Raw genomic sequence first — 11200 nt, 5'->3', positions numbered from 1 at the left:
TATTTATTAATTACCTTAATTTAAAGACATCCAACATGTAATACTTACAGCCCTGGAGAAAATAAAAATAAATGACCACATAAAAGTCATTATTGGTTATCCTGAATTGAATTAATGCAAATTATAGAGAAAATTCCACGATTAATTATTATAAAATTGACCCAGAAGTTGTCACGACAGAAGATTTCCATTCATCATTGTGTTAAATGTGAAAAGAAGCAAAGTAAACACTTAGAAAAATAATCTACATACGAAGAAATGCAAACAGCATTAAATGGCACAGAAGTGTGTAAATGATGACACAATTATTTTGTGTGTAAACTATCTGTTTATTTCAAAGAATAAAGTTTTTTGTATTCTTAAAATGAAAATAATCCTCAAAATAAGAATCTTAAAAATTCCAGTAGGTGGTAGTAAAGTCTAATGAGTGAGATGATACATTCTGTACTGTTTGAAACATGGATTTATTCAGAAAGTTCACAAAGGATCTTTCGCGGCTTGAAATATAGTTTTTAATATGATTCCCAGTAATTATTTAGTTTTAAATAAAACAAAGTAAATTTGATCTAATTTGCAACAAGTGCATTCCCAAATCTCTGAGTGGCCACGAGGACAAGATCTGAGTTCAAAGTTTTAATTTAAGAATTATTATTGGCCTAGTGACCTAGATATTACTATTACTATACTACTGCTATTGGTTATTACTATGTAATCCTATTGGCCTAGTTTTTTTCAGTGAATGACACCAAGTGTTCTATAAAATGGATTGGAAATGGATTAAACTGGTGGACTCTGATCTGGATGCGTTATTTATGCCAGACCACCAGGTGACGACAAAGACAAGTAGGCGGAAGATTTTATTTCATTAAAAACACCCGACGAAGAGACCACAGAAGATGTCAACAAAAAAACTCTCCCGAAGATGCCTCCGTCAACCTGAATAAGAACTAGCTTAATTTTGCCATTCATTAACAGTAACGAGCAGTATTTTCTTTTTATGCCCTTTTAACTAAAGCCTCACAATGGGAACGCATCTTTCGGGAGTAAACGTTGTTCTTGTTATGACCTACGGCTGCCTGGTGAGTACCAAACTGAATAACGTGTAATAATTCTTCAATTACTACTAATAAACATTTGACTTTAAAAATAATAGCACAAGTAGTGCAGTCGAAGGAATGTGTATCACTTTGTGTAATTTCTTCTTCCACAAGTGAGTGTATAACAAAATGCGGATAAAGGACATTTCCGCTTTAAAGTTGTGGTCTCAAAACGAAATGTACTTTTCATGGGATAAAGGTAGACTTGATTTTATATTCAGACTTTCCCCTAAATAATATAATTTCATAATAGTATTATTTGCAAACTCTAACTTAAATAGTGAAATCATGTTAGCAGCCAATGACTATCAAACTACAACATTGTTCAGTCAAATAAACAGTGTTAATTTTGTTTTCAAGTCACACTTACAGGTGCCGTGGTAAACAATATAGGAAGCGTCACTGAACAAATGTGTGAATAATAATATTATTAATAATATTACTTTACCTCAATTTTCATGGGACATTCTGAAATGCTTAACGTGAATCATCTTCAATGTTAAGCTGCTTCGACACAATCTACATTGTAAAAGCGCTATAGAAATAAAGATGAATTGAAATTGAAAAAACTTAATGTACCTTGTCATCAACCAGAGAAACCCAAATTTCTGTCAAACCTGACTTGTAAATTACAGGGGCGTAGCAACGGGGGGGATCCGTCCCCCTCACTTTTAGAGACAGACCATTTACAAACAGGTGATTAATAATTATATGAACATATGATCTCATACAGCCGTCCCCCCCACTTTTATAATGTCCACTACGCCCCTGGTTGTAATTACCCCAGCTACTGTAAAAAGAACGAGTCCAAATTCCATAGATAAAGTGACGTTAAGCGTTTTCCCCCTCACTGAAGTCTTTCATAAAAAGCTTAACGTGGCTTAATGTACCAAAACCATGCCAAAGCATGGCTGATTTAAGGTGGTTACTGTGGTTTAAAAACAATAATAATAACAATATATTTCTTTGTGAAATTAAGTTTAAATTTTGTTAGTGTAGCTATGAAAAAAAATATCAACAGACCACTTGAAGATTCTCAGTTTCTTTGAATTTTCTGTGGTTTTGTATTCGTATTATATATACCTAATAAAGTGGCTGTTAAGTGTGTATCTGTGCCTATAGATATTTTCTTTGCAACAAATCTCCTCCAATGAATGTGATAAATGGGAAAAGTTTGAAAATAAGTACATACACTGGTATAGCATTCAAAATAAACATTAATATCTTTTGTTTTTACTTTTATTTCTGTTACTTTTATGTCTTTTGTAGCATACTTGTTTGTAATGCACTGAAGCAAAACCGCATGTTTCACAGAAGTTGAGAGAAGAGATCGATTTCATTTCATGTGAAAACAAAAGTTGTAATTTAAAAAAGAAATACTCTAAATTATATGTTTTACTTAAAACATGGAAGAATTATTATGAAATATAATTTTTTGTTTTAGATTTTTTAGAAAGAAAAAAAAAGTAATGACGTTTTAATCAAACCTATATCTAACAAATCCAGTAAAAACAGACAACAGAACATTTTTCAAGTGGTTTCCCTCTAGGGCTGTGCGATTACTCGAATCGCAATCGCTATTTGAAATGTTTCGATAAGATAATCACAAGCCTCTGTGATATGAAATATATTTGTATTATTTTGTTTCCCCTGCTCAGAGCAAATGCATGACTGCCGTCTGTGTATGACAGTTTTACTAGCCAATTGAGTGAGCACAACTGAGCGATGAGTGTCTTGCTAAAAAGTCAACTGAAAGTATTGCCAGTGACACTCAAGCAAGTAGCAAGCAACAGCAAAGTACAATTTCAGAGTTGTTTTAGTTATGTTAATTTGCTGAGTTTTCTGTGTTTGTATAATTATTTTGTTTTTATAATAAGCTACACTACAGTAGTTTGTTTTGATAATAAGCTATCTCTCTAATTTGAGTTCAGATTGTTTAAAGAAGAGAAGGTCATTTTATTTGTGCTTACTGTTTGCTAAAGAGAAAAATGAGTGTTTCATTTCTGCCAAAAAAACTGCAATTAGATATTTTCCCCAAATCGCACAGTCCTAGTTTCCCCATTTCTTCATATAGCTGTAAATGATAACTACTGTCATGCTTGCACAACACTGTCTCTCTATCTGCTAAAAATACCAGCTCAGATAAAGCAGAGCTTATGATGTCTGTGTCTGGCATTTGAAATGTGTTGATTGAAGCCCTCTGTCCTTATGCAGGTGTTTGTGCTGCTGTTCATCTTTATGAAAAGGCAGATTATGCGCTTCGCTATGAAGTCTCGCAGAGGGCCGCATGCCCCGCTGGGCCACAATGCACCAAAGGTATGAACAGCTTCTCCTGACATCAGTTTGTTTATATATATATGTGTGTATGTATGTGTATATATATATGTGTATATATGTGAATATGTGTATATATTATATATGTGTATGTGCACTAGGACTGCACAATATATCATTTCAGCATCGGTATCGCAATGTGCGCACCCAAAATAGTCACATTGCAAGATATACAGTGTTGAGTCTGAATTATAGTTATGCTATAAATTATGATTTATGCTAAATAAAGTGAAAACAATATTATTTTACTTACCCCACTGACACTTGTTTTAATGAAAAACTTGTAATTTTGACTTATTTTTTCTTAAGTTGAAAACAAAACAATATTTTTACTTGATCTAAGCATTTTTTAGATATTTGGACCAGAAACAAGATGAAGCAAAGTAAGAAAAGCATTTATTGTATTGTGATTATTCAATTTCTGTACCTGAATACTGTTCTCTTAGACTCCCCAGAAAACCGTCAAACAGTGCTATTCAAACACTACAGTATACAGAAATCTTGTGAAACTGTATGAATATCACAATATTTATTGCAGAAAAATATAATATCGCAATATCAGATTTTTTTCAAAATTATGCAACCCTAATATGCAATCCAGCAGCCACTTTATTAGGTTCAGGTGTCAGTGGTGTAATGATCACAGTTCATCCATGATTGTACGCATCACAACCCACGGTTTGGAACACTCGTGACCCGCAAATCAATACAGTTTTTTACTTGTAGATTAATCCTAAATTGGTAATGATTGCAGAGAAATCGCCTCTCACGTCATTCAAATCACATATATGAAAGTATTTTGGCTTTCCTGTAAAATATAATGATGATGAAAGAAGTTGTGGTGCGTTATTCGGGATGTGGTGGTGGGTTTCTTGGCTTAAAGATGTTTTCTGTCACTAGTTGTTTAGCCAGTATTAATGCATTCAGTGTAAGCTCCACGATTAATCATTAAAAGATGGAAATCTTAACACCCACGCAATAAAAATTAGAAATGATAGTGATTTGCATATGTTTATTAATCCTTTGAATTACTGCATTCAAATCTGTTTGAAAAGCGCAAAAATCAAGAGATTCAGTCTTTAGTCTTTTGAGTATGTTATGAAGTTACAAACAATCAAATAACACAGCAGTATTGGGAGAACAGTTTATAGTTTAGATTAAAGCCACTGATGTTTATAGTAAAGATTAAAATCACCATCATATGCTCAAAAATGAAAGTTGTAGGCAGCAATTACATTATTTAACCAATAGGTGGCCAGCTTTCAAAACCATTCCACTGAATAATTCTTAAAAAATGACATATCTAGCAATGAAACATGAAGTTATGTGTGAATAACTGAATCATTTATTGAAAATTAGACTAAATATAAATATGGGTTGTACAAATTATAATGTTAAATTTCTACATTTTAGCGTCATCAGCAACAGTAATAACAGAAATTTCACATTTCAATTTCACGCTAAATCACAGGACAGAATATTTTACAATTTATTTTTATTCAGCTGATTATTTCTTCCTTTTATTTCACAAAACCAAAAGTTTCTTGCAGTACTGTTTTTGTAATAAACAGAAAGCAAATGACATTTGTCTCCACTTTTTAGCTGATCCGAAAAATGGTCCAATCCATGACAAAAAAAAATTATGTGATTCAAACCATGAGATTTGTGATCCGTTACCCTACTAACAGATATACTGTGCAATGACCAGGTTGGAACCTTTTTTGCCTGCTTTAATTTTTTGAGGTACAGGTTCAGCAAGGTGCTCAACCAACAAGAGTTTATTATGCATCCAAGGATTCTGCCTACTAATATATATATATATATATATATATATATATATATATATATATATATATATATATATATATATATACATATATATATATATATATATATATATATATATATATATATATATATATATATATATATATATATATATATATATATAATAAGATATTTAATTCTCTATTATAGATCAGTGATTTTCATTAAGACTGCCCTAACTCTTGAACTCTGATGTTAAAGAAAATGTCAAAATTTTTAATAGCAACTTTTGTAGAGACGTTCATGTGCAGAAATACGAATGATCAGACATGACTTGAACGCATGTAAAGTTTGACTTCAGCAGATCATGTTGACCACATCTTTTCAAGTTGCTGTCATTTGATTGTCTGATTAAATAATTTCGATAATAAGTAGTTAATAGTGTACCTAATAAAGTGGCCAGTAAGTGTGTATTTGTGCCTATAAATAATTTTTTTTCTTTGCAACAAATCTCCAATGAATGCGATAAATGGTAAAAGTTTGAAAATAAGTACATTCATTGGTATGGCATTCAAAATAAACATTAATATCTTTTGTTTTTACTTTTAGTTATGTTACTTTTATGCCTTTTGTTGTTTGTAATGCACTGAAGCAAAACCGCATGTTTCACAGGAGCTGAGAGAAGAGATCGATTTGTGTTTGTCTAAAGTGAATGACATTCGCTATGAGCCACGTCTGCTCTCTAAAGATGACGACCGACTGAGGCATCAGGGCCAGATTGGTGAGAGGAAATGAAGACCCTTTCAGCTTTTCCTCTTAACAGTGTTGGAGAAGTGAACATACATCTGTGTTTGTGTTTGTGCAGGTTGTTATAACTATCTCTACAGAATGCAAGCGTTAGATGCCATCAGAGACTCTGGTAAGACTCTCTTCTGCCTCTCTGCAGATCAACATCACACAGTTCAAGCTCATTCTGTTTGATTTGTTTATTTGTTTTATTTTCTACTAAATCTGAGCTCAGTTCAGTTTTTAGTTTTTGTTGAATATTTCTGTTTAAAATGTAGCTTTGATTTAATATTTTGGTGTGATTGGCTAAGTGGTATAAGCTAAATTATTAATATATTAATTATTTTACTACAGTCTCCCTTGTTATTTTTTTTTGGCACTTTATTTATATTTTATTTATCTGTTTAGTCTAATTTTGGAGGCAAAAATGTAAGTTTCTGTTCTCAGTTATTATTTCTAGTATTTTACTTATATCTTGATATTTTACTATATCTTTAGTATTTAGTTTTTAAGTATTTATTTTATATACAATATAGTAAAATGTAGTAAATAACTGTTCAGTAATTCAATAATCGTCAAAGATAAAAAGATAGAAGAGATAGAAAAAGATAGAAAAAAAATTAATTGAACATTTATGCATAGTTTAATTAACAGTTAATGTTATATTTATAAATAGCAGAATGTTATCAAGTATTTAATACACACTTATTACATATTTATTAAACATTTATTTCAGAATTTATTTTAATAAAATCGAATGGCTGCATACATTTGAACTAATGTAGTTACTAAAACAGAAATAAGACCCATAAGCTGAAGGGTTTTCCTAATTATTAGGGAACTCGTGCGACACCAGCGACGTCTGAGACCGCTACAACATGCAAAAAGTGAGAAATGAAAGTGTTTTTAATAGTTCTGTTTCCTGCCGTTTTCTCCTTGGGGGAAATTTTCACTTTTTTTATTTGTCCATCCACAAAATGTCAGGCCCTCTACAGAATCAACGGCCTGTAACACCTGCTATTAAAGGCACAGTTAAACCAAACATTTTAATGTACTCAACATCTGCTCACCCTTAAATGATCATAAACCTTTCATGTGCCCCCTGATATTCTATAATGTTGATGATTTCAAACTGCAATGTTTAAATCCCACCAAACTAGTGTGCTTTAACAGTGTGCTGTTATGTTTAAGTTCAGATTTTAACCTAATGGATAGCTTTGTAAAATGTTGGTATTTTAGAAGTAGGTGACAATTTGTGACTGTTTGTATGTGTTTGACCACCTGTGAGATTAGACTGTGAAAGAAGTTGTCAAAAATGCATTAGATCAAATCCACAAAACACCACATACTAAACTGACCTAAAACATGATTTTTATGGGACTGTTATGAAATAGTGTATACTTCTGGTTTTACTTCAGAAAAATAGTCATGTGTTAATCTTGTGAAACAGAACTGTACACTTACACAGTAACACCTACAGTACAACTCTACACTTATAGGCTCAGCCTGATGTGATCTGCTTGTGTCTCGCCTCTAGATCTCCCGCTTCAGGATATATGTCGCAGTGCGAGTGCTCTGACGGGCCGCCAGTACAGGAAGTGGCTGATGGATCTGCGAATCTCTCACTCTCTGGTCAAGTTCAATCATAGTGCACTTCTGGATCGCTTGCTGGAGGGTTATGACAATGCTCGACACGGCACCGGGGTCAGTCTGAGTCTCAATTCATGGCTTGAAATTAGTTTAAAGTCTTAATTTATATTCGACAAGTGCCCAATACTAGTAAAAATCAGTGTTGCCATTTAATTAAAATAGAGTTACACACTAGTTAGTGAGAGAATGAATTTTTGGTAATTCCTATAGTCCCTATGAAAGCAGGATGGTGGAGGAGAAAAAAATCAATCTAATTTTAGAAATATTTCTAGAAATATTTGTACAATGTGGCTTAACATTTAAAAGAATACAAACAAACAAAGACAACCAACACTATTAGTTGTGTTGTTTTAGTTTTGTTATATGAAATATCAATCATTTAAAAAATTATAATAAAAAAACTTCCGATTTTTGTGCTGTCAAACAGTTGAACTCATTCAAAATAAACGTTTGTATTTTGATTTGTGTGTCTATTCATTAGCATTTCTAAATAATTAATAACACACATTATCATAAACTCAATTCTCAATATTGCAAATTTAGAATGTGTAATGAGGGTTAATCAAATATTATGCAACATTTGCAGTTTAATGTTCTTTAAAATTTAGCCATTTGATTACACTAAATGCTAAACACTACACTGTCAATTTAAATAAAATGAAAAACACATTCAAGCGTTTTTTTTATTTTTGTTTTGGTGCTGTTTTTATTTTTTTTTTTATATAAAACCAAACCAGAAATCTCTGGTGTATGTGACGTCGTTAGCATGGCGATCCGTGTCACTAGTTAAAATTGCTTATTGGTGTAAAAATTAGACAATAAATTGAATAACATTTACATTAAAAAGTTATGCAGAACCACATTGTTCCTAAATGCAAACCTTTATTTGAGCAGATTGAGTGGAAAAAAGTTTGGAACTTATCTAGTAAATTGTGTCTCACCAATAAATTTAAAGAAGTGACATATGATGTAATTCATTTAATTTATCCAGTGAAACAAGTTGTTCACATTTCTTTAGAGACATGGAATCTGCGTGCACTTTTTGTGACTTAGAGGAGGAATTGATGAAACACTTGTTTTTTGGAAGCACATATACCCAGATGTTTTGGTTTGATGTTGAATATCTTATATTTAATCTTACAAAATTAAAACTTTAGTTTTTTGTTAAGGTATTTTGTTGACATACAATAATAATAATAAAACTTTAGAGCAAAATGTGTTTATTAAGTTAATGATTATATATGGGAAGTACCATGAACACAAACAAAAATGGTCCAATGATAAACCTAACATTTATTTGTTTAAAATTGATCTTAAGCATTATATCGAAACCCTAAAAGACATTAAAAATAAAAAAGCTATAACGATGTATGCAAGTTTGGAATCATTTTCTTATGTGAATTTATACATCCCCTGTAATTTTATTTATGTTTTGTTTTTATTCTCTATTGTTTTGTTCCTTTGATGTGAAAAAAAATGTATGCACTATATTCCTCTTTTTGTATGCTATTGTTCTTGTTATGCAATTAAAAAAATCCAGTGAAAAAATTTTTTAAGTTGCTCATTTCTTTGGATTGGAACCTTCTTCTAAAGAATTGGGGATTATTTAAATACACAAGTCAGCAAAATATATAACATATTCAATATGTTGTATATAAATTGCAGATTTCACAAAAAAATAGTGATTTTGTATTAATTGTGCCTTTGTAAAATGCAGTTTTTAATTTCCTGCCTGCGTTTAACTGTTCTGTCCAGCAGAGGGCGCCGCAGTACACAATACACATTCAATAGCCTTGCGTTTGTTCTCTGTCATGCAGGTGTTTGGTGAAGCAGAGTTTGTGAAGTATAAAGAAGATCTGACTGAACTGGCTGCTCTGTAAGTTCTGCAGGCCACCGTTTTCTGTTCATGTCTAAAACGTTCACTTTTCTTACTTGCAATTGACTTGAGAGGTTTTGTAAAAAATTTTTTGCACTACTTGATTTTTATTTGCAGTTCTTTATTTCTTTATTCTTGCAGTCCTTTTTATTTGTCAACTCAATTTTCCCTTTGCGATTTATTTATTTATTTTTTTATTTAATTTTATTTATTTATTTTTTTATTATTTTTTTTATTATTTTGTTTATTTATTTATTTTTCATTTATTTATTTAAAAATTTTTTTTTTAAAATTTCATTATTTTAAAGATTTTTGCTCTATAGTTTTTGTGTTGCAAGTATATATTGCCCTAGATTGACTTCATATTTTCCCCCTCAGTGTAAAGAGTCACTCCAACAGCAGCAGTCTGAACCAGCAGCACCAATCAGCAGCCAAAGACCTGACCAGCTCGCCCGGCCCATCGTCCACCTCCACCATCCAGGTCACCTACCTGCCGTCCAGCGGTCAGCGCAGCAAGAGGCCCAAACACTTCCTGGAGCTCAAGAACTTCAAAGACAACTACAACACATTGGAGAGCACGCTTTAGAGGAACTGGGTGAGTAAATCTTGACTGAAAAATCATCATCCACACCGTGGGAGACGCTGGAAAAAAAAGCCCTCGAATCACTCTGAGAATGTGAAAAAAATGGCAGAAGAGGTGATGAAATCTGTGGGATTCATGTCAGCTGCTGCTTTGAGAACAATGCAGGAATATTGCGTTTGCTCATGTTATGTTTTCCTGTCAGAGTTTACAGGAAGATGTTTTCTTGTGCTGGAAGTCAAAGCCACGGTTTAGCAGGTTTCCTTTATGGAAAAGGCCTTTTCATAGGAACTGGGAGAGTTCTGTATCTTTATTGCCCAAAGAGCACAAACAAAGCCGCTTGTTTAACTGAGATGATAACTTTAACTGGAATTGCTTATCAGTCATAAACGTATAGAGTCAATCTAGGGCCAGATATACTTGCAAAATAAAAGAAAGTTTTGCAAACAAAAAATAAAGTATTGAGCAAAAAATAAATAAATGCAAATCTCCAAAAATATCCACAAAGCGAAAATTACGTTTTAAGAAATAAAAAGGAAATTTACAAACAAAAAAAAAAAGAACTGCAAATAAAAATCAAGCAGTGCAAAAAAAAAAAAAAAAAAAAAACACTAAAATATTTGCAAAACATTTTTTAAGCATTGCCTTTACAAATCCAGTCAATTGCAATGGTCATTTTGATTTGCTTTATAGTCAACTGTGAGTTTGCCATGCTGTTTTCACATTGCCCTTCATGTTTCTGCGCATTCTGCTCGTGGCCTGCTGTAAACTCCCAAGTTTCCTTCCCCTCTTGTCAAATCAGGGCCACAAAGTGAAACGTGCAGAAATGTGAAATGCAAAGTGAAAACAGCATCGCAAACTCACGGATGACTAAAAGCAAATCAAAATGAGTATTGCAACTGACTGGACGGGTTTTGTAAAGGCAATGCTGTAAAAACATGTTATACAAAAAATATATACAGTTGAAGTCAGAATTATTAAGCCCCCCTGTTTATTTTGCTTAATTTCTGTTTAACGGAGAGAAGATTTTTTCAGCACATTTCTGAACATAATAGTTTTAATAACTCATTTCTAAAAACTGATTTATTTTATCTTTGCCATGATGACAGT

The 11200-nt window shown here is 32.1% G+C and overlaps 1 protein-coding gene across 1 annotated transcript; it reads left to right on the top strand.

Annotated features, from left to right (window-relative positions):
* The first annotated feature begins 879 nt into the window (after positions 1–879).
* On the top strand, positions 880–10655 carry c16h1orf43 (chromosome 16 C1orf43 homolog). Its single transcript, XM_056475324.1, has 7 exons — positions 880–1079; positions 3312–3413; positions 5871–5979; positions 6064–6117; positions 7522–7688; positions 9452–9510; positions 9889–10655. The coding sequence occupies exons 1-7, from the start codon at positions 1023–1025 to the stop codon at positions 10094–10096; spliced, it is 756 nt and encodes a 251-aa protein (XP_056331299.1). The 5' UTR covers positions 880–1022; the 3' UTR covers positions 10097–10655.
* The last annotated feature ends 545 nt before the right edge of the window (positions 10656–11200 follow it).

The sequence above is a fragment of the Danio aesculapii genome, chromosome 16 (genome assembly GCF_903798145.1).
Source record: "Danio aesculapii chromosome 16, fDanAes4.1, whole genome shotgun sequence".
In the NCBI taxonomy this organism is placed as follows: Eukaryota; Metazoa; Chordata; class Actinopteri; order Cypriniformes; family Danionidae; genus Danio; species Danio aesculapii.
This window is presented reverse-complemented; position numbering and strand designations above follow the sequence as displayed.

What these genes read in the sequence shown, in the direction of transcription:
- c16h1orf43 (XM_056475324.1), top strand. Translation starts at nt 1,023, where the DNA reads ATGGGAACGCATCTTTCGGGAGTAAACGTTGTTCTTGTTATGACCTAC. An exon ending in ATGCTCGACACGGCACCGGG is followed by an intron (nt 7,689 to 9,451) that starts GTCAGTCTGAGT and finishes TCTGTCATGCAG; the next exon opens with GTGTTTGGTGAAGCAGAGTT. An exon ending in CTGACTGAACTGGCTGCTCT is followed by an intron (nt 9,511 to 9,888) that starts GTAAGTTCTGCA and finishes TTTCCCCCTCAG; the next exon opens with TGTAAAGAGTCACTCCAACA.